Source organism: Hippichthys cyanospilos, chromosome 3 (assembly GCF_059441005.1).
Source record: "Hippichthys cyanospilos isolate Australia breed blue-spotted pipefish chromosome 3, RoL_Hcya_1.0, whole genome shotgun sequence".
Taxonomy (NCBI): domain Eukaryota; kingdom Metazoa; phylum Chordata; class Actinopteri; order Syngnathiformes; family Syngnathidae; genus Hippichthys; species Hippichthys cyanospilos.
Window position 1 is genome coordinate 2,041,427 of NC_142371.1, and position 27,938 is coordinate 2,069,364.

Consider the following 27,938-nt stretch of genomic DNA (forward strand, 5'->3'; position numbering starts at 1 on the left):
CATGGCCACACCGGGAGCTGCCAAGCGCTGCGCTTTCTCAAGCGACAGTCGCATCAACGTCACGCGAGTTGAACTCAGGAATGACAGAGGTGTTGACTCGTGACGGTTGATTTGACGTTGTACCTTGTAAATATTGTAAACATGTCTTGTAAACCGCCCATTCACTTTCTGCCACTTGTGCAAAACCTCAATTCGCTTTCGAGCTAAGTTTCAAACCATCAGAATTGAATTAGCCAAATTCATTTGACCTCTTGCCCAGTCCTAGCTAAGTATAAGAAAATGACTTTGCAACAAGCCCCCCCAAAAAATGGAGCAACTCTGAATGAAGAGTCATATCTGTTCACCTTGTCCCACAGACTATGAGAAGTGGAATTTGGCACACAGCAGAGCTGATGCACTGCATATAGTAGAAGGCACCTGTAGAGGAGAGATAAAGCAGGATGTTCGCGATGGACGGAAAAGAAGGCAAGGGGATGAGGTAATAGATCCGCGGCTCACTCGAAAGGTTCTTTGGACTCACATTTTGATGGACAGGGAATTAAATGTTGATCGCCGAGCTGAGTGATCTTTTTGGTCGGGGCCTTGGGACTTATCACGGATTTATGATTTGTGCTTCAGCCCGGCACAACAAAGAAAAGGCCTTTATTTTGCCCCTTCCCTCACTTCAGGGTCTAGTCTCATCCAAAATGAGAACTATAGCAATCTTTTTCGTTACTGAGAAAATAATGCTCGGTTTTGATTCACTCTTTCAGACTGGGACATTTCAACAATTCTTGTCTGTTGTATTTTGCTGAGAAGTTAGAAACGTTCTTGTTTAGCGATAAGGCAGACATTTTTATTTCGTTTTCACTGATTTTTTACTTTAAATTAACATATATGATTAAATCAATTCAAGGACGGCACGGATCAGAAGTGGGAATCACAATCAGAACTGGGCTCCTCCTGCAATTCCGACATCTCACCAGAGATATCCATGAAATAAATGATGAGTCCTGATTCTACATAACTCAATGCAATGGAAATACTGCGATTATCAAGAAAATAAATGAAAGCAGTTAGAAAACAAGGGTGTTTAAATATGATAACATAGAAATAACATACAAATAAAACAAGGCTGCAGAATGGAATGGAATTGTTACAGTGCATTCAAGTTGTTTGAGTTGAACATAATTTTCATGTATGCAATGCAAATCCCTTTGCAAATTGAATAGATGGCAAGATGAAATCAAATATTCGTTCCAAATGACTTCGATGCAAAGTTTGAGGATCAAATCCTAGGAGGCGCAGCCGACTACAAAGGGCACAGTGTGCATTAGCAAATATAATCTGCTCATCATTTATTCATTCAGTTTGTTTCATGCATGCTGCTCAACCTCAAAGGTCAGAGAGAAGCACAATGTTTTTCTTTATGTCAGGCGGGAAACAACAAAACAGAAGAACGCATGAGCAACAAGGCTTGTGTGGCTCTTCCTCACTCCGACTTTAAGCCATTTTTTAGAATTAGTAACTAATCGAGACTAACTGCTGCTCGACATTTAGACTACATTTGTTTATCCGCGTCATAAAAAATCGTCGCGGAAAGCCGGCTGCTTTTGTCCATGTTTACGATTATTGAACATGCGGCGCGAAGAAACGCCCCGGCTAGATTTATGCAAGTGGAGCATTTATCGCACTCGCCGAGCCTCAAATTATTATCGACTTTGGCGCGGCTTCATCTTTCACCTCGGCCGCTGAGCTGCGAGACACTGATGGAGGTGGGAATGTCTTTTTTTCCATCATTCTGTCACTTTTTTACCTTGCAGTCCCAACATTTACTCTTCTTTACTTCTTTGCAATCAACTTGTCAAATGAGACAGTTGGCATGTTAAATTACTTGGTGGCATTTTTACTTGGGGGGGGTAAGTGTGGCAATGCCCTTATTGTAAGAATTGTGCACCTAGCTGACGCATGGTGAACACCCTGCCTCGCTTGTGCATCCTCCTATTAGCTCTCACGTAGCAGCTATTCAGAATGGCTCTCATGATAAAATTGAATTTCACAAAAAAAAATAAAAAACTATTGGAATTGAGCATTAAACCCTGCAGTGTGAAACCAGCCTAAAATTCTATTGCAACTGTTGATTCCGTCTCCCGGTGCAAACTACACAATGTTGTTCTGAAATCATGTCAACTAACAAACAATCAATTATGCTGACACTGAAATACATAACCCGTTGTCAGCGTTTACAGGTAAGTCTGGCATAAATTAGCCACTGATTACCGCTGCTCGAATGCTCCATATAGGCTGGAAAAAATTTATGGTCTCTCAAGTCTAAACTTTCTAGAGTGAAAAGTAACTTTAAAAAAGTATAACTTTAACTTTAAAAAAAGGTTGATCGTTAAAAATAAAGCATTATCTTTCATAATTAAATGAGATGTTATTTGATATACTGTGTTTATAATGTTTTTTTTTCAACAATCTGTGTTTATAATTGTTTTTTTTTTCCACCAAGAAAGAATTTCTATTTTTATTCAAATATATCTGAAAACCAAAAATACTTGATTGTTGCAAGTCTAGTTGGGCTCGGTCCAGTAATCAAAAATACAGTGGACCCCCGGTTTACGACATCCCTGCCTTGTTTTTTTTTTTCCACCTTACGACATGGACCGCAATATTTTTTTGTCCCCTCTTTACGCCATTTCTTTCGCCTTACAATACATCCAAAATGGCGTTGAGTGTGCGTGCGTGACCACCATGTTGGATGTGTCCATGCTCATACCTCTATACACACATCACTGCTTACGGCACTACAAGGCTGGTCTGCTATTGGTCGGCGTCACGATTCAAAATGGGGGTATTTTAAAGCTTTGTTCTCCTGTGAAGGCTTGAATCGTATTTATTAGGCATTTTACTGCTTAATTCAAACTTTAATTGGTTAGCCATGGGTTCCAAGATTGCTAGTAATGTTAAAGAGAGAAGTGAGAAGATGATTTTTATGGAAACGAAGCTGGCGATAATCAAGAATAACAAAGAAGGCTAGGCTAGACTAGGCTAGGCTACCCTCGCTAGGGAATATGGTTATAACACGCTCCTTCAGGTCGCTCAAAGGTAAATAAATCATTTATGTATTTATGTATTTATGATGTTATTAAATTGTATACATGTATATTTTATACACGCAGCACTTACTATACTATTTTGATACCAATTTTTAATATGTATATACAATTTCAATGTTTTTACACGCATTAGCTATTTAACATAGGTTTGGATTGCCCGCCATACGGCAAATTCACGTAACGATCCCAACTGCGGAACGGATTAATCTTGTAAACCGGGGGCCCACTGTACTTTACAAGTCCAATGGCAGAGTCTGACACAAATCTGAGTCAAATGCTCGAGTCGAGTCAGAGACAAAAAAAAAAAAACAAAAAAAAACTGTTGATTTCAGACTTGGACTGAAGTACTTGAGTCATAATACAGACCTGACATTTCCACAACACTCACAAGCTTCGTCACACCTGGTGAAAACGCTTGCATTTTCATGCAAAGAGCAGCCATGCTAGCATAGCCCAAAGCCAAAAACTAAAGCTAATGTATCTTTACTGAGGGACAACACCGTTTACTGCAAGCTGACATCTGTTCTTCTGTACATGTTTAGAATGTACAGTATTTGCAGGGGACCCTAGCGGTGTTTTGCACAAACATGTAAAATAGTAGCAGTCAGAAGCCCACAGACAAGACAAAGACATTAGCTGGTAAGGGCATGCAGATACTCACGCATCCGTCAAATAAATAACCGGAGGGTAGTGGCCATGAAGGCATAATAAAGGCAGTCAAGGGAGATGCATTAAGGTTGTAAATATCAGCTCATTATCGCTCTGCTGTCTCGTTTGGCACCGTGCGTGTGTGTGCGTGTGACTTTGGCTAACGGAGATCTTTAGGTCATTACAGTAGCAAACGTGTCATTAGCTACGCAGGGCATATCAAAAAAAAAAACAACAACAACAACAAACAGAAAAATTGCATGCATAAATAAACGCGTGTCTGACAGAGACAGATACCAAATAGTAATAGATTAAGAGAGCAAACAAATTTGCCAGTGCAAATGGAATTGTTTCTATTCATTACAGTGTCCAGGATAGGATACTAAATATGGAATAAGATAATTAGACGCCTAATTGGGTTTGATAAACACTTATAAATTGCATGCTGAATTGCTCTGACAAGGCCCAGATGCAATTAGGAATCATCAGAATTCCACAAACGTCATCTAGTTAATCTTTGTGTCACTATTTGGCAGCAGCGCAGGAATATTAATCATTAGCGCGTAGTTTTATTGCAATTGTTTTAACAAATTCAACAAAACACATAGTTCTGAATGTGGTATGAGAAATGCCAAATAAATATTACCAACCACAAATGATGCTCATACATTCCTCCCACACAAAATTGTTGTCAAGCATATTTAATTATTACTTTGCATTTGTTTTATTCCACACATTAAAAACAAAGAAACACATGTATATACTGTATATTCTAAAATATGATTTATCGTCAATCAAGTTGATGATTGTGACAGCCTGCTTTTTGGGCTTCCCAAAAAGAGAATTTCAGGTTTATAAACTTTCCAGCATTCAGCAGCATATGCACTGACAAAGACCAGAAGCCAAATTTAAAATCACTTCATTGGCTCCCGGGTTGGTTGTATGGTTATTTTAATGGGTTTTTTTTTCATGTCCAAATGGTCTTGGACCTTTTCTCCCTTTCAGAGCTGATTTTACCCAATGAACCCTGAGGTACTCCAGTTTTATAGATTCCTTTTGTGGAACAGCCTGCCAAATCATCTTAGACATAAAGAGAATGCTTTTGTTTCAAGAGCTTATCCGTTTAGCTTTTAACTGGTATTGAATAATTTTCTTTGATTATTTTAACGTGAATTTTAATTATCATTGTTTTGTCAACTCATTCACCGCTTTTGCTTTTCAAATTAAGAGCCAATTAATTGGAACATATAATGTATTGCTTCAATGTGTCATGGTGATTCCTTTGTAAAATGTTGTGTGTCTTTTCGTTAATTTATGTGTTCCAGCAGACCACCCTGAATTTAAAAAATAGATATCAGTCTATCAGCTTGTACGGGACATTTTAATTAAATTGATGTGATTTTGAAGTTTTATTTTGCGCAACTAACTAAACAGTAGCAGCATGTAAAATAGAAAATTGCCTTGATCTCATTCACTGCCACTGATGGCTGTAAACGTCAAAAGTCCATTTGAACTGAACTTTGTCTTTGATAGCTATGTAAGTCAAATCCATTTCAAGTGGGCTGGTACAAAATGAGTCAGCTAATTTATGTATTTATTCTATTCTCTGCAGGCTTTCTAATAGACATTATTATATTTGAATGGAGAGAATCTGATAACACGACTGTTGTTGCTACTGGACTTTTTTTCCTCGCTTCTTGGATTGATTATGCATGCAGAGCTTTGTTGCGTCCTATTTTTTTTTTTTTTGCAAGTTTGTTTCAGAACATAACTTTGGCCCTGATCGCAATTAGAAAAAAAATGTAAAATACAGAGCAATTACAACATCCCCATAATTTCAGATTCGTAACTGCTGCCAAATTTCTTTGGAGAGGCACAAATTGTCATCTAAAATGTTGTTCTGGCTGACATTAAGCGTTTTACATGTTGGCATATTCACTCATCATCTTAGTGAGAAAAGGCAGCGGCGGAAGGAAAAAAAAAAGTAATCGGGAGTATTTGCAATGCATACAAGCCTTTTTGGACAAAAAAAAGAACCAATACACAAAGGTAATGAAGATGTATGAAGGTGGTGAAAAGGAGGATACATTCTCCACTGCACACTTTCAATCTGCTGCACAACCAGAGGTCTCTGGCGGGATCTTTTTCATGAATATATTGTATATCATTAGTTTGCAACGCGCACATAGTCGAAAAAGCAGACAGGCCACGTGTAAAACACTTTAAGCGTGACTTTTTTGCTGCAACAGATTAAATTACATCCTTGCAGTTTTGCTTGATAAGTCCTCCTATTTGTGGCATGGCTGAAGCCATAAGCAAACATGGCACTTCTTCCCCAAAGTGGAAACGCGCTCAGATCGTTCACGCCCGTGGACATCAGTCGTGCTTTTTCCTCCTCAAATCAGGCTGACAGACGTGTGAGACTGCGTGCGCTGCAAGTTGGATTTGCATATGGCTGTTGGTGCATGACAGTAAAGGGGAAATCACGTTTAGGGTACAAATTTAGCGCGTCAAGAAGCAGCAAGTTGTGACTTTCGGTGCTCCTTTTCCCGAAAACGTCCCGCTGACTTCTCGACAGATAATTACACAATTACACTGTATTAGGTTGTGTGAACCCAGGGAAGGGACAAACACACACACGCACTCCTCTCAATCTACTCACAATGGCAGCACTCAGAGAAAGGCCGTTCTGGGTGATTGGATCATTTCCTGGTCATGGATTTAGGTCTGCGAGAACGCTCGATAAAACACACACACACACACACACACACACTCACAGACACGCAGGCACGTGCAGGATCGATGGAAATTACTTACGTTTCTGTAGAAGATCCTGCTCGTCCACTCTGACTACGTGTTTAATGTGGACAAAAGAATGGAGATGCGTTTTAATCAAGCAACCTTTTATCAGGAAAGAAACCATATTTATTTTTAGTAACCTTGGAAAAATGCATTAAAAAGGAATTCCTTGACAGATAATTAAAAAAAAAAATTATGTGTAATTGTTTTATAAGATTCAGATTTTGAATTTGCCCTTGAGCAAATTCCTAAAATACACTCTATAAACCTATGAAGGTTTTATTAACACTTAAGGCACCTTCATTATCCAAATGGAAAAATTTAGATAATTTATAAAATGATATTCGAGCCTTTAGTATGTCACTAATTCCTAACATAATTGATTTTACTGCATTTTGATTTTTTTTTTCAAAAATCATCCACTATAACCTCTAGGAACCATAAATGGCCCCCATTATAAAAGAGGTTAAATTGAAGGAATAATACATATGTGACGTGTTTTCACAAAATCTTCATTTTCATAAAATCAGGCTTAAGAGGTATTGATATATTCTAATTCTAAACCCAATTTAAAATGATACATGGAGGTAGCTAAAAAGTTGCCAAAACTGCCAAGTTGAAATCCCTTGCTTTGAGAAAAATACGATTAAAGTTCTGGCACATTCCGCTCTAATTATTCAACAATTATTCAGCTCTACTAATCCCTTATTTTCATATATATTGATTACAATTTGAAGCTCTTGGCTGCTGGTCCCCACTTTCAAAATTTCAATGCAAAAAGCAGGGGGATATAAAAAACATCAAAACGTTTGCCAAGAGTTTTGATATTTTTGTTGGTGACGTTGGTGGCCTTGAACGAAACCCGATCAGATCCAAAGACCCGCTACTTCCAATGACACTCGCCAACGTTGGCATCGGAGCTTAATATAACTTTCAAACCTACAGTGTATGTAAACGCAACAGCTATAACATGTGTCAAATGAAATTTGGCAATCGGTCAGGGGTTTTGCTAGATTATGGCCTGATTGCAAAAAAACACACTTATGAGGTTCACACACTCAACATCAACAATGTTTTTTGTAATGCTAACAGAACATGATGACAAAAAATATTTGATTGCAAAATAACACACTTATGAGGTTCACACACTCAACATCAACAATGTTACTTGAAATGCTAACAGAACATGACGAGAGAACATATTGGATTGCAATCACTGTGCACTGTCAATACTTTTTTGGTCCTTTTCCGTCTTATTGTCATATTAACCATTTATATTGTCAAAGAGTTTCAAATAACCATGGATCGTATGCTTGTGGGCACGTTTAAATGTAATTTTGATTCACGATCGAGTACAATATGAACATTTTGGGAATAAATGGTAAGCTTTTATTTTAAGATTGATATAACATCCTGAGATCCAGCCTTTTTATTTGTGTATACCTTTTGACTCATTTCAGATGCGCTACTAAGTCCTAGTGAGCTCAGTAAAGGACACCGGGCCTTTCCACGGATGTCTTTATTTTGAAAATGACATTTGCCATCTTGCTGAGATAAAATGAACCCAACTGTAGACAAAAAGGAATAGGCTGGGTCTCAGGAGGATTACAGTAAAATTGGATATCTTTGTTGAAACATTGTGAACTAAAGTGGGCTGGACTGAGCCATGACATTCCGGGCCTGAAAACGAGTCCCACTCCGGCCCTGCTTACATGTGCCCATATAGCGTACCTGCGGATTGAACAAACCCAAAGAAAGTCATTTTCCTTCATCTTTTTTTAATTAAAATCACCTTCATATGCACATCAGGGATCATTAGTCTCAATGGTAATAATAGTGTAATGTGGAGCTGTGATATAGACTGTCAGCGTATGACCCGGCTTCGCTTCACAGAGAAGGCGTTAGACAGAAGGAGAAAAGGGCAAACGGGGGGCTATAAAAGGAGGGTAACGAGTACCGCAAGAGGATGGTAGAGGAAAAAGAAGTATAGAAATAAGTGACAAGCTCAAATTAAATTCCCATCATGTCAGTGTAGAACAGAATTCAATAGTGTTTATTGGCAGACCCTAGCCTGGGGGAAATTACATTCTGAAGCGGAGCATGGAATGAATGCACACACACATATACACCGTTTGGACACAAACACACACACACACATGTACATCTACTGAGTACAATTCCTGCATATCTTCAGACCAAGAAGGGGAAAAAAATCCAGTGGCAGATGTGAGCGCGCAGACTAGTGATGTATCCCCTAAGGTACACATGCCATTTGTGTACTCCCTGTCCTTGTTCTGCACACACATCTGTTGTGAATTTGTTTCTCTGATTCTTATCTTCACACAAAAACATCAACCGGGACACACATGCATATTCACACACAAAAAGTCCAAGTGGTGCATTATGGATGATGCAGACTACTGTTTTTTTTTTTCCCTTCATCCCCACAAATTGTCATTCTCTTGGCAGATTTGACTTTGATGTAACCAAGGGTCTTCTTGTGTGAAAAAATAAACACATGAAATATTTGTTTACATTTTTACCTCATTTTAGACATATTTTGTGGGTCACTTTAATTCAGAGGGGAAAAAAATGAGCTAAAGTCATAACAGTAGGAGGAAATAAACTAATTAGGATCACACAACACAGTATATGAGAATAAAAAAGTAATTTAGGTTCGTGTGCAAGTTTTCTTGAAAAAAAAATGCTTTTCATTGTTCATATTTCTAAGAGTAAATCTCAAGTTAAAAAATATGCTTTCTCTTAAAAATTTTGAAAGTTATCTTTTGAAAAATCATTCCTTTTATGTTTCTTTCCACTGGAAAGAGACAGAATTTTTGGGATAATTGACACCCTCTCATGTTTGGGTTTAGTCGAGGAAGCGGCGTAAGGGAGTGGACTCAAAAAAATGCAGAAAGGCTGGGAGGTTGTGGCTCCAAAAAATTAAGGTTCAATAACAAGCTGAGGAAGGAACAACAGGAACAAAACAATCCAAAGTAATAACAACGAAGGTAGACGGGGAGTACTTGGAGGGGATACTCAGATTGAAGAAAAAGTCAACATCAAAACGATGACATATAACAGTGTGACGATTACCCAACAACTAACAGAAACTAAATTTGGACTTAAATACATTCACACTAAATTAGGAGAACGCGAAACAGCTGGACAGGCAAGAAAGGCAGGGGAACCTGCCAATCACTCAAACAAGGACACTATAAGGAGGACAAACCCGAGGAGACCGAAACACGAAATTAACAACATAAACAAGACCCCACAAAACCAGAAAAACAACAAACCCCAACCAACCCAAACATGACAAACCCATCAAAATGCATTGAGGGTACTAGTATTTAACCTCGGGGTATAACAAAAGCCAGGGTTATTTATTTATTTATTTTTTTATGTCAAGAATGCGAGTTAAATCAGTTGAACCAAATCGCTCAACTTTAACTAATTCAAGATATGTATTGTACAGTTTTTTATTGAAGGCCATTATTTACAAGACAGACAAGTTTGTTCAAATGTATGTGAAATGGCAACAAAAAGTCCCAGCATCAACCCTCTCGAACTGAGCTGTACATTATATTGTTCCCTACTGCAAGTGAATTGAACCGTCCTTGAATCAATTTTCCCTCTACATATCATAAACCAGATTCAATATAAACCTGAAAAATTCACTTAAACTGACAATATGTAATACACAAAAGGTAGGCCAGAATCCCACCCGAATAAAAAAGTACAACTGTATATGATGTGGAACCTGTGATTATTAGCAGTGGCAGCATAATGTCCCTGGAGGAGAGCTGAACGATTCTAGGAAGAAAAATATATAAAATGTAAGAATACAATAATCACACATTACTGTGCGTATTTCAAAACCGCACTGATATTGAATTTACTTTTGACCTCAAGCTCTTCATCATGGCTGAGGTCAGCCTCAGCCAGTAGCATGTTTTGTTGTTCCCGCCTGTGCTGATTTGCTAATGAGGCATTCACCTTGTTTTATGTTGAGATACGTAATAATTCCCGTGCAAATTTGCAGTTCGAATATGGATGGGACTGGGACTAGGCCGGTGTGCATAGCAAAAAAAATAATATAATTGACATCAATTGTTTTTCACATATAATATGATTTTATAGGGTTAGGGTTAACCCTAATCCTAACCCTATGATTTTATAGGCCCTTTTAAGAACAGATAAACAATTTGGTTAGCAATTATTTGTTTATTAGGCGATTAAATGCAACACCCAAAGATCAAACTATTGGCTCCATTCTGTCCATTACGACTGGATTTCTTTCTTTGTGAAACAAACAAAAAACAACAACAAAAACACAAAGGATAGAAAAAAGGCAGACAAAGCAAAGCTGCCAGGCATAAATCATGTTGGCATTGCTTGTTTCGATGCGCAGTGTGGACCTCCTGAGTACAGTACATGTAGTAGAATAGCAAGTTTCACATCACATTGAGAAGTCAAACGTATCTACAAATGTGCGGCAACACTGGCTGAATGGATATCAGATGATGACATTTTGACACGGTGGCCTGGGACCTACTTGCAATATCGTACAGTATTTTGTTCAATTCCTCGTTGGAGGGAGTCACCAGGTTCAACTCGGCAAAGCCAGTGCTACAGCAAAGTACTTTAATGAAGCACGGCTTAATGGATATGCGTGGAACACATGTCCGGGTTATTATGAGAAATGTTTCAGGCATGCAAATTTGCTGTAAATGGTTAACGCTCTGCTCTAAGCCTTTACGTTATTGTCGCTTTATTGCCTCCATTTCTCCTCGCTTTCCCTTGTTCTATCTGACGTTTTGTGTGTGCGCGCGTGTGTTCCACAGGAGCGTGCCGAGCGAGCGCTGGGCTGCTCAGTGGAGGATCTAAAGTCTCTTTTCTACTGTGAGCTGTGTGACAAGCAGTACCTGCGCCACCAGGAGTTTGACAACCACATCAACTCCTACGACCACGCACACAAGCAGGTACATGACGAGATGCTGCCACTTTGAGCTGGAAAACACAATCGGGCATTTTTTTAGGATCCCCTGTTGTGGAATTATGCACTGATCCAAAGCTGCTTTTCTTCCTGAAGAGTGGCGCGGTACATACTCGTCAGATATCAATTTCAATCAGGTGAAGGTAAAAAGAAAAGGAGGGGGTTGAGAAATAATGAAGGGCAATTAATATTTGATATGGACAGGATGAATAGACTTTGCTATGTAGACACCAGTGAGAAGCGTATGGCCTTGGGGTGACATGAGTTCTGATATGAAGGGCTGATGACATCAGAAATGAAGAGTGAAGCTTCAGGCAAAGATGTATATCGGTGCATGAGAAGAATGGGCATTTACATGGCGGAGGCGGGTCAAAACTGTGCCAATGCAGGGAAGCGGTGATTGCGAGAAAAAAAAAAGGAAGTGGGTTTACACTTACAATTTGCAAGCTTGAATCTTCATTGCTTTAAGTATGTATGAAGGCACATGCACAAGGTCTTCTGGGCATGTACGTGGGAGGGAAACGTCAAAATGAGGGAATGTATGCCTTGTTCAAGGGCAACCTTAGCGATACCTTTAAATAAAAAAAATCTAACGAAGTAAATTGTACATCCATCAATGATCTTACCCCTTATTCTCATGAGAGTCACGGACATGCTGGAGTCTATTCTAGCTGCATAGTTGAAAAGAAAATATGGAGGTTTAATTTCTTCCAAAATTCTTCACTTTCATGCCACTGTTGTGCTTTTAGTGTCAATATGCATGGTCCTTTCTCAACTGAGGACGTCAAACGCCAGGCTATCATGCTATATTATCCTTTAGTTCTAAGTGGAATTTTTTCAATAAATGATCTGAAGATCCCAATCCATCCATCCATCCATTGTATCTATGTTCTCAAATGGGATATAGGTATCTGTGGGTGTGTATGTGAGATTTTGCAGGAATCTGCAAATCTGACACTGAGCTAATGCGGTTTAATGCTGTTACAGGAACAGTACAATTTTACTTTCAAGTGAAGAGCAAATCAATTGGAAAATGAAGCAACCTATTGCGTTAGAGTGACTCCTTTGCAAAACGTTCTATGACTTTTGTTATTTTATATGGATGCACAAGTGACGTCATTTTCCTACAAACAGGCTAAAAATAAAATGGATGATGTTGCTGAATCCTCAGTTGCTGAATAAAAAAAAAAAAAAAAAAAACCTACACATTGAAAAAAGGTCGATAACCGCTTGAAAAAAGGAAAAAAAATATTAGTCATGACTCAAGCATGATTGTATTATTCCAGTTTGGACAAGATGAAGCCAATGGAGCGTTACTAAAAAGCCCGGCAGCAGGTTCCCTCCTGCGGTCTGCTTTCATTCCCATTTTTGTACACAAGCTCCACTTGGACTAACAAGCTAAAAGTTCTGCTGTTAGCACACTCTTGTTCAGTTTTGTGCTGTCATGCCAAGTCGTACACTAAACGTGCAGAGGCTCTAACCGCGCGCAAGAAATCTCTTCACCGAGCCAGCCCGCTTCTCGCTTAAAGACGCCCACACCGGGCCATGAAATGAACATTAAATAAGACCGTTCCCGCTCTGTCATTGTTCTTCGGAAATGAATCGAAGCAACTGCGGGCCAATGTTAATGCTTTGTTTTAGCCGGCGGCAGGTGCGGGAAACAAGCTGCATGAGGCACTGAGCTGACAGTCGCCACTGGCGCTGGGAGAACACACACACAAACAAACACACACATGCACAGTGGCATGCATGCTCACTGCCGAGCAAGCAGACAGCCGATGAAATTCCAGCCGAAGACGGCTTCCCTGCAGGAGTATTGGCTTTAAAGAATGGAAGCTGATTGCATTCGCGCCGTCTGCTAACCCTTACCATCGATTCTGGGTTCAACGTGTCCGCAAAGAGCCCTTCTCGGCGTTTGCCGCCGATGACGGAAATTGCACGTTACAACATAAACGCCCTCATTTAAATAAAGAGCAATCAAGACATTTGCATGGAGACATCCTTCCAAACCGTGCCAGGCAGCAAACTGCCTGAAGCTGTGCACATCTGAAGGAATATCGATCCCTGGGGATTGAGCTTGACAGCGAGCGGCAAGACGGCCACGTTGGGAGCACGAGGGGGCATAACATCAGACAAAAGAGTCCTCTTTAAAGGGGGGAAGAGGGCATCTGTGATGTTGCTGCCGACACTAAATATAGCAATGGCGTTGGGTTTTAGGAGTACAATAACCTGGCACTGCAATTGAAGCAGGAAGGAGCATCTTCGCATATTCCTTCTGGCGCTCATCATTATGGACAACCACGAGCACGCCAACTCTGATCTCATCCTCCGCCCGTCTTGCTCCTCTTGTCCGTTCTGGTTCATTATGTATGCCCCCCGCGCTTGAATGTTGAATATTACTCACAGATCTTCTGTTAAAGCCTCTCACAACATGACACAAGCTCTCAAATTAAAAACGTATGCAACAAGCTGACTTCATATCCAACCAATAGACATCAGTAAATTCAATTAAAGATCTGAATATATTATTTTGATTGACACTGTTAGAGAAACAACGATCGTGTTTTGGTTAACGGTTATCAATTTCCATGGGATTTCTTTTATGGGCGGCATGCAAATCAAGGCAAATTACGGATGTATTTTTTTTCACATTTTTTCTGTTTTTTACTCTTGAGGTCAAATGCTGCTCTCAAAGAATATTGAAAGCTAGATTTTTATTGGGAGGTTAGAGTTGTGAAGTTGCAAAAAAAACTTTACCGATCAGCTTTAAACTGTCATCACTGGACAATGTCAACAAGAAGACGCAGACCATCAATGGCAAAGCATGACTTAAAAGATTGTAAACATACGTTTATCTCCTAATTTTTTTTATTTAATTATTCCAAATACCTACACATCAGGCATAATTTGTACTGGCTGAGAAAATATGCACTTGTCTTCCTGCATGTTATTCCGTGAATTTATATTATTTTTACTTTTACATTATATTAAAATCAGTGAGTAAAATGCTTTAAAGATATTGAGCCTCAGATGACAGCCAGAGGTAGAGTTTAAAGCACAGAATTAGCCTTTGAGCCAACGCAGACAAGAATGCACACCAAAAAGCGTCAATAGTGACCCCCGGGTGAACACATAAAATGCTGTGCCACTGTTCAGTCAGTACATCAGAACCTAAACGCAAACAACGCAGAGACAAAGATTCCGAGTGACAAGACACTGGCGGTCATACGGGGCTCATAAAATCGCAGCTACATACGTACCTGTCATCCTATTTCGCCCCTCCAGCACGCCAGAGGCGGTGCTTAAAGCATGGAATGATGAATATCAGAGAGGTCATGATGAATCAATCATTTATTGAGGGTGTGACGTCATTGAACAATGAGTCAAGGACCACAGTCAAACAATAGGGAGCAGCAACATCCACACAGTAAAGTTTACGCAAATCCACAGAACCTCTCAAGAGACACGTCTTCTTATTTATGTTTTTTTTTCTTTTAGTGACTAATGATGTCAAATGAAGAAAATAATTCGAAGTTCATAATTCTTCAGACCTAGCTGAAACGGTTTTTGAGTTATAGCCCGAATTTTGATTGCCACGTTTTGGTTACAGAAACTGTACATTAAATTTGGGATTATTTGGAATCTCTCACCTTTGTAATCTAGCAGATGCTATATGTATGTATCTTAACCCCGTCTACAAGAATCTGCACTTAAAGCTATCACAGCTGTCCCATTATCAAAAATATCATTATTTTAAAAATTGATTTTTGACATTTTGGGGGTGCTGTAGCTTGGAATTGGAGTTTGTTTGCGTTGGTGGCTTTTCAACTAATTTTTCATCATATTTGGGGAACTCTATTATGTGTTTAAAGAGTTTAAAGGGTGGTTTAACGAGGCCTCTGGGACAAAATGGCCATTTCAGACCCCCTACTTTAGGTCCCTCATGAGGGCACGCGATGATGGGAATGATCTTTTTACTGCATCAACACTCACCTTTCATCAGTGTTATTGAGCCCCCTAAAAATGGTGCTCATCCAACACCTTCACTAAGAACCAACTCTTTGTATATGGGACTTTTTTTGCATACTTTCTGAAACATCCTAAGTCCATAAAGTAGGTTAACTGTTGTTTTAACTTTCTATTTATGTTTCTGGGGGTAAAAACAGTCCCATATACTCAAATTCAGATTAAAAAAAGAATCATATCAATGAAAAAGACTTTATTGCATGCAAATTAACCCTTTGTGCACAATACAGGTAGTATATTTATTTTGTAAGCATGGTGGTCAGGGAGGGACTGAGAAAGGATTTGTCAACGGGAGAGTGTATGTGTGCAGGAGCGAGTGTGCGTGTGTGTGTGTGTGTGTGTGTGTGGGTGGGGGGGGGGGGGGGTCTAGCACAAACGTAATTGTTGGGGGATGGGCTTTGCCTGGCATAAAAATAATTATTATTTTTGTAGTATATTAGCAATATTTTGTTAATTCAGGTCTTGTATTGGGTCTAGTATTAGATGGAAACTGGGGCAGCAAATGTTGATCCTGGCACATATGCAAATAAGCTCCACAACCTACAAGTGCTTCTGCATTAGTGTCGTGGGTGAGCTGATAGTGGGATGTTAAGCATCAAATGATAATGTAAAAAGACAAGCGCTTGTGTAAGACTCAGCACAGATTAACCTGACGTCTGTCATCTCCTGCTTTAGATCGAGGTGTGAAAGAGTGTGAGTGTATAAATAGATCCAATGTCTGAGGGGCTAATCTGATGTGTGCACATGCAAGTGTGTGATACATTCTGGATGATAGGTGGGAATGAGTAACATCATGTGAAATAAACAGAGAATAATAACCATCCATCCATCCATCTTCTAGTCATATTTCGAGGTATTCTGCAGAACAAATGGAATATGTCACAAAAACGGCAAATTGTGACGGTTAATGCCAAGATTTCTCTGTGTTTGGAAGAGACTAGAGAGGGATTGGATGGACGTCGTTGGACAATGCCGCAGCTATTCCCCAACTGCCGAGTTACTCCTTAGCTTTTGATGCCGACAAATATACAAAGACATGCGCACTAACATGCACGTGCACACACCTGCCAAGCGTGGATAAAGGAGGGATTACAGTGTGTCAGAAAAGGAAATCGAAAAAGAGAATCGGCACAATTGCAGTGACAGACACATTTCACCTAAATAAACACATGCATACACAAAGCACAGCTTATTGTTATTTATTACAGCGGTGTGAAGCATTCAAGAAGGAGACCTTGAATGCATCACGGTTGCTCTAAATCATGAATGCGCAACTTAAATGATATTGGGGGTTTGGGCACTTTTTTTTAGGGTCGCCATATCACCTTGAACTTCCAAAACAGATTTATGACCAAGAAAAATGTCTGCATACATGTAAATTACCTGTTTTTATATACATTTAATTTTTCAATGAATATATAAAAGACCCTCTATTCAACCACAGGTTTAGAACAAGCAACAAAATAAACACATGCTGTGACTGTTTTTTTTCTTCCAGAACCATAGGCACTCTTGTATAAAAATTACCATTCAACTGAACAACAAATAAATATATAAATACTAATAATACATAAATAATAAACTTTGTGTAAATTACCCACAAAAGATTGTGAGCAGCGACGTGCAATCGTGGGCGCTGATGGGACAAAGGTCCCAAGAATGCACCCCCACACCACCTGTTGAATGAAACATTTCCATAACAAGAAGCGGTAAGTGTAAATTCCCTTGCGTGGTTAATCTCAGCCAGTCAAAGCAAATCCCCAAAATGGATGGCAGTTGATCAAAAGTCACAACTCTCAGACGGCAGAAGATAACCTCATAAATTTTACTCTTGGTGTCCAAAAGATGCAGCAGCATCATTAAAGTACGCCACTCAATCATCTTAACTGTGTCTCTAATCGAGAATTCACCAGTTTGTTAGCTCTCAAGCGGGGGCACTGATCGAAAGGCGCTTTCGTCTTGGGCTGAATGGAATTAATTGGGAGCATGTTTTGAAAAGAAGCATCTGAAAATGCTAAGCTCAGTTTGTAAATCAATTGAATGACTCCCGCAACCCCTTCCTTAATGTGTGTTTACCGCAGAGGCTGAAGGAACTGAAGCAGAGGGAGTTTGCTCGCAACGTGGCCTCGAAGTCATGGAAGGACCAACGCAAGCAGGAGAAAGCTCTCAGACGCCTGCACCAGCGAGCACAGCTGCAGCAGGAACGCCAGCGGTGAGTGTGCTTAGCTGTGTGTCTATGTGTAAAATAAGATCAGGACTCCACAGAGGTTAGAGTGCGTCACATCTACTCAATGTTTCTTAGATTTGATGGATGCATCCACAGATGTGGGAGCACTCAGTTGCCCTCCATGGGCCACAGGTGAAGTAAATATAACATGAGGATACTGGCTTTCTTACAAAGGTGTTTTAGGGCCGTATCAAAAAGAAAAAGGGAATTATGTGGCATAAAGTCGTATCGAGAAAATAATGGTTTATAACAAGAAAAAAAATCATGCTTTCACAACTTAGAGTGCCCATCAGTGTTTCAATTATTGTCTAGTAAATCAAAATGACAAAAAATAAAATTAAAAAAGGTGAAGCCAGCAATATTCTGTCTGGATTTCAAACGCGCACACAGGAGAAAGAGAGGGGCATCGAAATGCATTCGATTAATTCATAACACTGCCTTCGCAAGCTGAGACGTGATTGGTCATTACCTGAGCCTCTCATCACTGTAACGTCGTTTTCAGTATGGCTGACCAAAGATGACTAAAAATGGATGACTTTGCAACCTAAAAGTTTGAGTTGACTTTCCCGTTAATAGTGGTAAAATTACGAGGACAAAAATGCTAATGTCTTCTCTTCTTTTGACAAGAACACAATTTAGAAATCATCCAATTCAAATCCAAGAGATGTGACATTTAAGAGACGATCCAATTTTCTTGTAATGGGTAAATTACTCTACTTATTGCTTGAAAAAAAACTGTAAATCAACGAGCTATGTTCTTGAATGCAGACAAACTGAGTATGTTGTGCGTGAACTGTCATTACAGGGGCCAAGGAAGGACTTATGAGCTACGGAGTGCTGTCAGGGTTGTCAGCCAGCAGCAAGACAAAGGCACGGAGCACAAAGCCCGCAGCCCTACGGACAAATTTGAAGCTTTCAAACACACACATAGGCCGCCAGCCAAACACGGTGCTACATCTCCACTGAGCCACCAGCGAGAAAATCCTTGCCGGCCTCCCTCTCAAACACCATCGTCCACTCCGGCAGAGTCCCAGCTAATCACTCATCCGGAGTCTGATAAAAGTCCTGCTGCAGTGAATCAGCAACCGCATGTGGGCTGCCAGCTGCCCCAGGAGGGGCGGGGAAGAACTGGAGGCAGGCGTGGGGTGTCCTTCTGCTTCTCGCGCAGGGGGCCGCGGCTGGAGCCCTCCGCCTCAGTTTTCTCCGACCAGGAGGAGGAGGAGAGAGAGAGGCGGGAACAAATGAGAGAGCGGATTAAAGGAATTTTGGAAGACATTGAAAGGGAAATTGAGGCTGTTGGTCAAAGCAATACGGGAGGAAATTGCACAGAGGATGCTCAAATAAGAGAGATTGTGAAAGATAATCAGAGCTGTGATTTAACACGCTCAACATCATCCGATGAGCTAAAGCCGGCAGTAGAAGCAGGTGTCGATGCGCACATATCCGTTTTGGGTAAAGATGGTTCCACCTGTGTTCGATGGCCTGTCAGTTTGCTGAAGTTCACCAAGTGTGAGCCACGCATCTCTTACAGCTACAACCCAAATTGCACGAATCGACCCCAAAGAGCAGAACAACACGCACAGGATCAGCTATGTGATCTCTTGGATGAATCGAATCCATGCGAGCCAGCTATTCTTACACCAGACACTCATTACAGTTTACAAAAAGAGATGAGTCTCACGCACGAGCCGAAAAAAGCTGAGGAGAACCTGAAGGCAGAAGCACACCTGTTTGTCAAGAACAAAAACCTTTCATCTTCAGGGGGAGGATCAGAAGGGCCGTCATGCATGCTAAGTATAAAGCACCATGTGAGGGCGCCCTCCTTTCCAGTTGACCCCACTCATAGTGACAGCTCTGACACAAACTCCCCAACTCCCAGGGGAAACAGATTAGCTGGCACAGGGGGAATTGAGGAGAGAGCTATCCCAGCCCTAAGCTGTAAATTAGAATCTGTCACCAGGCTTGGCACACGGAGGACTAGTGTCGGCCCGCCCAGGTGTGAGAGCGAAAGTGGGACCACGTACGAACGTGCAAGAGATCCTCATTCTCAGAGAAGAATTTCAAGCAGAAAGAGTAAACACAGCACAAAGAAGTTCAAGAGAAAGAGGGGGGAAAAGCGAAAGGCCGCAAATAAGCAGCAATCAGTCAGGTATAAAATGAGGAGCGTTGTCTCCGCAGTGTCCAATGTGAGCGCCAGAGGAGGGGGGACTGAAGACATTTGGCAAGACAAAAAGGGACAACAGAAGATAGAGGCAAGAGGGAGGGTGTGTAGAACTGGGAGCAGCTGTTTCCCAGGGAGAGATGAGGCCGAGACAGTTTGCATTTCTGTCAGGAAGAGGAGGCCTCACAGGAGCCACCGCTCGCCATCCCAGTTCCTGCTAGGCGAAGAGCCGCGGGAACGCTGGCACGCCTTCCCACAGTTTGCCAGACAAACGCCTGACGCAGAGGAACAGACATTTCCCCAGAGATCTCGCTGCTCCTTACACTCTTTCTCACCAGGATGTAACACAAAGCTGTTTTGGGAATCGGGTCACCATAGCAACCCCAGGAGTTTCATTGACTGCAGTTACCCTGACAACAGCTGTAGTGGCAGCCCGGCGAGAAAGCGAAAACTCCTCCATGGGGACAGGAGATTCATTCACAGTAACAGAAGTAGTTTAAGACTATATGAGGAGACAGACAGAGGGAAAGAAAGAGGGAAGCAGATAGATTCCAGAGACCGAAGTTTGTTCGCAGACCAATGGGATTGGGTAGGGGAGACTGGTGGGCTGAATCCTGGATGGAACATGAGGAATAGGGCTTTAGGGTGGGAGTGGGGAAGTAGGTCTAGCCCAAGTCCAAGTAGCAGGAGAACTTGCATGGAAGACATGGACTGGGACAAGTGGACATTGGAAAGCAGTGACAGCTGGGAAGAAAGTCTTACACGCAGGTCTACCTCAAAATCTAGAACCGGTCCCGAGAACAGGTGGAGCCCCAGCTGCACATGGGGATCTGCAGGGACAGGACGCTCAAACTTCAGATATGTGCCGAGCCCTGAATGGTGGACCAGTCGGCGGACGTTTAGTCCGACAAGGGAGTTAAACATGTATGAGTCCGGCAGGGGCCACAGCCCACGTTCCTGCAGCCCGGGTAGCACCGTGTCTGAGCTCAGCTGGGAATGGAGCCAGAGTAGCACCTGCTCAGGGGTGTCGGGCAGGGGGCTCCCGTCCGAGTTAAACACACAAAGTGACTTCATATCTCTTTCGTCTGACCTTAGAGAGTCTTCATCAGAACCCAACGCGCCTCATAGTCACAACAACACGTCTCGGCCTGAAAGGACCAAGTCACAGTCAGATTGTGACCATGGGCCTCCTGTTTCGGCCACCCCAGACAAAAGCCAAAGTGATCCTGTCCCGCAGAAACCAATGCGGACACTGCAGCTCCCCCTCATAGGAAAGCGGCCCTCTATTCAGAAAAAAGTGGGAAGGCGAAAAGAACAGAAGGAAATGATTCAGAAGGAGAGTGGTGATGGGGAGGCGAGTCAGAAATTGGACAGCGCACATTCTTTGGGCTTGGCTGAGTCAAGCCAAAGCAGTACACCAAATCTGTCGGCGGCGAAGATTGGGACTGATGACAAGCAAACAGGCGCAGGCTCAGCTCAGCTAATCAGCTTTAGTCCAGAAGAGATGGACAAGTATCGACTCCTGCAGGAACAGGCGAGAGAGCACATGCAGAAAGTTCTGGAACAAGGTGAAGAGAGCACAGGCGTGCCCATGGAGACAAATCTCACATCTGGCACACAGCAAGACGAGTGTGAGGCTCCGGAGGAGGTATACGTGCCCGTACTCTCCCTCAAGCCTCCACAGAATCCGGGTCACGACCTCCAAGAAAGACTGCTACACATGAACCCGCAAGAGGAGTTTACACCGCCTTTGGCTTTGGGCCTCAGCAGTCTCCCTCCCCTAACATTACCCCCCCCTTTGGCCAACCTCCAGCATTTAATTTTACAGCACCCGGCGTTCTCGACAGTTCATTCCCCCGTCTCACGCCCCTCTCCTGACGTCCACCCAGCTCAGGTGGCTCACTCACTCACCCAACCCCACATGAGCCTACCTCCTTACCCTCATCGCTCCCCGGCCCCTCTCTCAACCCTCTTTCCGTCCATTCTCCTTGCTCACCACGCCATCCCTTTCCTCCCCCCGCCACCTCCTCCCCTAGTGTCCACCTTCCACGCCAACCCTCTTATGCCTCTTTCGGCGCTAGCCCTGCAGCCTCCTAACAATCTGCGGCCTTTCATGGACACAGTGTGGCCAGTGAGGTTCCAACAGAAGGCCTTGTAACAGTCGCAGAGCTGCTGCCACGATTTTTAATTGTCCATGGCAGGAAAGTGCACGCTATTGGAAATGGGGTCGTACCCGTGCTGGTATAGAATCAATTCGAGCTCCTCTCCACACACATAGCGAGCCCCCCTATTGACCGTTTTTCAATTGAAAATGTGTTTCTCCATTAATCCCCCGCCGAGTGGCAGCCCACAGTGAGACAACTGACTTTGATCATTTGCTTTCTCGATCATTCAAGCTTATAATAAAGGGAAAGGTGCACCTGCTATTCAAAGACAAGCTGGGCTTGTGTCATCCTTCCTCTTTGTATGTGGCCCGCAGCCTTTTGAAGTGTAGCCTTCATGCCCCTGACAAAGAGGCGAGAGGAAATAACATCGCTTCTTTCGCCTTGGCTCCATTTCACACAAGTGGTAAAAAGTATGACTTTCAACAATCAGAAATGAAGTTGTAGCACAAGCACTACTCAACAACATGAATTTAAAAAAGTATGATGTTCTCACTTTAGATAAATGGTTGAGGGTGGTTCTTGAAAATGCTTCTCTTGTTAGAGAATTAATGACATGAAATGTATTGAAAATGTAAAGCCCAAACTTTAAACTTTATGAAGTTTACAAATTTGATAAAGAGAATATTTGTCAGGATAACAACTTATTAAATTCTTGTAAGAACACATTGCACTATAGCTGTACTGTAAATGAGCAGGTGGGGTTCAATAGGTGTTAATTGTAAATCTCTGTTTTGTCTATATTTTTTGTATTTTGGAAATATTCTAACATAGCTAATGTTAAAGTCATGACAAAAAAGGAAGGCCATCCATAGTTCACCGTCTATTTCAAAACACTTTGGCGGCGATTCATATGTCACGTTTCGATACGCAAATGTATTTATGAAAATTGTTGCGCCAGCAGTCTGATCTGTGCTAAATTAAAACACATCTTAAAAAAAAAAACAATGCTTCCACGTTTTTTTGTTGTTGTTTTTTTTTCATTATAATGAAGATTGTTATACAGCAAAATCATTTTCACATGAGGACGGTGATTTGGACCCAGAAGCAGACAGAAGTGGAAGTGTTTATACACAAAAACACAATATAACTACATATCGGAAAACTGGACTTGAAAACTAAACCTGTAGAACTAGACTCAGACAGTAGAGCTAGAACATGAACCTAAACCTGGAATGAGGAATTTGGACTTGAAAACTATACTCTGGATCAGAAACGTTGATGGACTCTGAAGACAAGACTAAAAAATAGGAAACCAGCACGACATGATAGCTTGAGAGCTTCACTTGATGAACTTCTGACAACTGCGTATCTGAGAATTTTGATCTTAAATAATGACAAATATTAATCCCACATGACATAACCAATAAACGAAAGAATCGAAGCAAATGAATGGCACTGCATGCATTGATCTATCAATCACGGATAAACCAGTCACAACAGGAAATACAGGACCGTATTTGACAGAAGTGATAAATACATAATAACAACTGATATCACAAGAGTAACAGTGCTTTTCAACACCAAATTGTGATGTCCACCCAAAAATGATAAGTCCAGCAATTTATTGTAGCTTTATTGAAGGTTTCTAAAGACTCACACTAACTTTCAGCACAAGAGGTGTTTATATCTCACAACCAGAATGCAAATGAAAGGAACTTGCCTGAAGCCATTGACTAATTAATTATACCTCACCATATAGCGAGTACCTATAAAAATTAAATTACGAGGCATTGCTTGCCAATGGTGAATTTCAAGTGACTGGCCACCCAATCATTGGCAGTATTTTATAGGTATGTACAGTAGACTTGCTAAATTAAGTCATAATACGGTCATTTCAAAACCCTTTAAGTAAGTTATGAACTTTCCATTCATGAGTTCCCTCAATGGCATGGAAATTATGATTTTTCTTTTCATGTTATGTACCTTTCACAATATTTTTCTTTGTATAACTGTTAAAATGAAGCTGCCATATATATATATATATATATATATGGCATATATATATATATATGGCATATATATGGCATATATATATATATATATATATATATATATATATATATATATACATATGCATTCTTGTGCAAAATCAGGGAGAAAGACGGAATCCTATAAAAGACAGAATCCCATCTTTTTCTCCGAGACAGGAGATCAAACGGACTGTGTGAAATATAGAGCAGCAATAATTAGCAGCTGTTACAGCATCAAAACTCCTCATCTCCACCACTCTCTCCGACACTCTGCTTTGTCCTTATCCCCGAGTTTAATTCCCAGATTTCTTTCTTTTTTTTTTGGTCAAAGCTCTCCATCTTCCAAGAGCGACCGCTGTGAGATGACACAACAACTAGCCACCGTACGACAGGATTGACCTCCATTTTTCCTCTCTAGAGAAAAGCGCTTAGAAGAGGTAAACACGATAAAGCCAAGATATGAGTCGGGCTTGTTAATAAAGCGAGTGTCATCCACGGTGAAGGAGCTCCCCTTTATAACAAAGAGCACACAAGAGAGCAACACGCTAGAAATTAATCACAGCGTTTTCTGTCATTGACTGATTAAATCATTTCCGAAGCCTTGAGATTTGCCTGCTGGCGTGTTGAAGTATGTTTGAGTATATGTTTATGTGTGTGTCTGCGTGTGCGTCTGTGCGCGTACAAGACTTGATTTATGACGGAGAGCGAATGGTTTTCTCTCTCAATCTCTCCTGTGAATTAATGAGGTATAAAAACTAAGGCTGGCGCTCAGTCAAATACTCCAGCATCTACTGAGCACTTGCTGCAGGATAACTATTGGCAACAGCATTGCAATTGTGTTGCGCATACAAAGAAAGAGGACAAAAAAAGAACCCCTTGTGGCTACTGAGGCGACTCATCGACCTAAATTGTGACGTTAAAAAAAAAACAAGTCTTTCACCCTCTATTTTTGTTTGCGCTCCTCCGAGCCGCCTCTTTGATTCCAGCAGGTCAGTAGTGCTGCATTCATCTCCCCCCTGGCTGTACTCCATACGCAGAAGAAAAGGCACAAAAGGCACAATTACGCTTTGTATGCTCATTTTCTACCAAAATAGACGTCAACATCACAATGACAGAATTCTGACAATGGTGCTAAAAGGCTCGAGACCTTCACGGAACACGGTGGGATGTGACTTTTTTTGTGAGTATGTGTTGACACCTGGCGTCTATTAACCGGCTGCTATACTTCAAAATTCCTCACTCTGAGGAAACTTAGTTCCAAAATGTGAATTGAAAGTGGAGTCAATCAAGAAAATGTGGCAGAAAGATGAAATTCGGAGGTTTTATTATAAGGGGTCAAACATTCCTACACTCACCAGTGCAATGATGTATCTGATCAAAGAAGTCAAGACAAAAAATCTTTTTACAGCAACTCTATGTATATGTGGCCACACTAGTCTGAACACAGCGTTCAAATTTATATTTTGCTTGGAGAATATGAAATAAGCAGTTTTGAAAATGATCAAGGATGCCCAAACTTTTAAGTACCACTGTACCTTTTATATTCGGGTGGTCATTCGCCTTGTACTTACTGCCAATTGCTGTCGACTTAAAAAGACATCACAGCGCCTACGGGCTCAGTTTGTTAACATCAAACTTATTATCAATTCAAAACGAGTACAGCCTAACATTACCACATTAGAGCAAAATGTTATACCACCTTCCACTCAGATCATTGCAAACCTCAGTGGCCAAATCTCCATTTCTCGTTCACAAAGTGAATTTAAAAAGGGGAGCAATGTCAGTGCACAAATAATGTTTAAGAGGTGTCCTCCAAAAGTTTCATGCATACAAATATGCTGTTTGATACTTTGTTATCGTCACTAAGCTTACTTTTGTGGGCTTTTGAGGAGCAGCTCAAAGAGTAAAAACACACTCGTGTCGAGAGACAATGCTGCAATACAACACACAAAATGAGTGGCTCCGGGATGTTTAAAAGTTTGATATCAAAAAGTCACGATTCAGAACGCAAGACCAAAAACAATAACACACTAAAGAACACTGGCATATTTCTGGTTTCTTGATTTTCTCTATATTGGTTTATGTTTGTGTAAGACTCTTATTCTGCAGACTGCAACTTGTATATTTTACAATGGATTTAAGGATTAGAGGAGGCCGTAGGCACAGTGATACTCTTAAATTTTGCAGTTACCCAAGGACACCACACTGTCCGCATGCATGCACATGTACGCACACATTAACGCACACAATTCTGTACTGTACATAGACGGAGGTGTATTAAGGTTTAATAATAGTAAGATGCAATGCTCGTAGCAAGAAAGCATGCCTAATTCCCTGGTTATGTTATCTCAGAGAGACAGATGTCCCCAGCAAAGATTACAATATGGATTACCGCACACAGGCACACAAAAACAGCATAGGCACTTTCAATGCAGAAATCCATAAACACATTCTATCCTCAGACAATAGAGTGCGTAGCACAGCAAAATAATGACTTTTCTCAGGGTCAATTTGGAAACGTAATGAGATCCTGAAGAACCCAAGAGAAAGTTTGTTTCCATTCCCCCAAAGTTTCATTCGTAACACTTAATTGACTTTGACTTCCTGACATATTGATTGGAGGGGGAAAAAAACAACATATTTCCCCAATAGGATGACTTTGAGACAAATCCAAATGCAATTTAATGATCACCTTAAGCTCCTCGGCGCCGCGAGTATGAACCCACGGCGACTGCCGGCTGCAAGGACCGCAAATCTTTTCCGAGGTCAAACGCACCGCATCCATTCAGCCGGCTAATCCATCCAGTGCAGGCAGGAAATGGTTCCACGGCACATGCGAAAGGTCACATGATTAATGGCGTCCCACGGTGGCTGTCAGAGAAACCCTTGGGTCACAAACCCATGGCTTCAATTATGTCATTAATGCACTTTGAATGCACGGTCACGGCCGGATTGTCACACAGATGACTGACGTGCTTTTCCTGGCTGTCAGTGGTCACTCGGGCAACGCCCTCTTCTTGGCCTGGATCTCTTGTTTATTTTAGCTGTGAAAAATTTATAATTTGTCATTAATTATTGAAGAACTTTTTTATTTATTTTTCCAAGCACAAATAACACATTTTGCCACTTGTGGCCGAATGAAAAACGACATGTTCTAGGTTTAGGTAACGACCAATCACGGCTCATCTGGTTTCTGGATTTTGGTCACGTGACATTGACCAACTGAGCTGTGTTTGGAGGTTTTATGAATTATGAACAAAATATGAGCTTTTAAATGCTGCAAAAAAGTGTCCAAAATTCAAAGGAAAATTGGGTAAAATTCCAAATGGGGCTCGACCAATATACTGTAGTTTGTTTGTTTTTTTGTTTGTTTTAGGCCGATGTCGATGCATAGCTTACAAAAAAACGGACTCCTCATTAATCGAATGCTAAATGTTAAAGATTATCATGGATACAATTGAACTAGAAAAAATCTCTGTGGGATATTAAATTATGTTCTGCTTTAAGTGAATGGGGAAGTTTGATATTGGCTTATTCTTTGCCACCAAGGAAACGTTGCCTTGTATTCATTGATCTCTTGAACGTAGTTGATTAGAGGGGACCCAAATTTCATATGGTCCAGACTGGGAGAAACCTTGCACCATCAGTTTGTGTGGGATCTCTTTGGACACCCATTCCTTCTTAAAAGACAATGCAATGCCAAAGTCAGCCGGTGGAAGGTTCTTCTAGGTGGGGCAGCTTGATCAGAGTTGAACAATTGGAGGGTGAGAATATCTTTATTGTTGGTAGATGAGGGGAGCCTTCAATCTTTTGAAAGAACCTTTCCTTTGGGTAGATTCTGTTTG

At 41.1% G+C, this 27,938-nt stretch overlaps 1 protein-coding gene across 1 annotated transcript in view; it reads left to right on the top strand.

Moving 5' to 3' along the window:
- The window catches only part of LOC148425395 (uncharacterized), a 44,493-nt gene extending 21,452 nt beyond the window's left edge, over positions 1 to 23,041 (top strand). Inside the window, exons 2-4 of the mRNA XM_088409352.1 lie at positions 11,393 to 11,530; positions 17,652 to 17,782; positions 18,603 to 23,041. Of these exons, the coding sequence (XP_088265478.1) occupies positions 11,393 to 11,530; positions 17,652 to 17,782; positions 18,603 to 22,116 (3,783 nt within the window). The 3' untranslated portion in view covers positions 22,117 to 23,041. The remainder of the gene's footprint in view (positions 1 to 11,392; positions 11,531 to 17,651; positions 17,783 to 18,602) is intronic.
- The last annotated feature ends 4,897 nt before the right edge of the window (positions 23,042 to 27,938 follow it).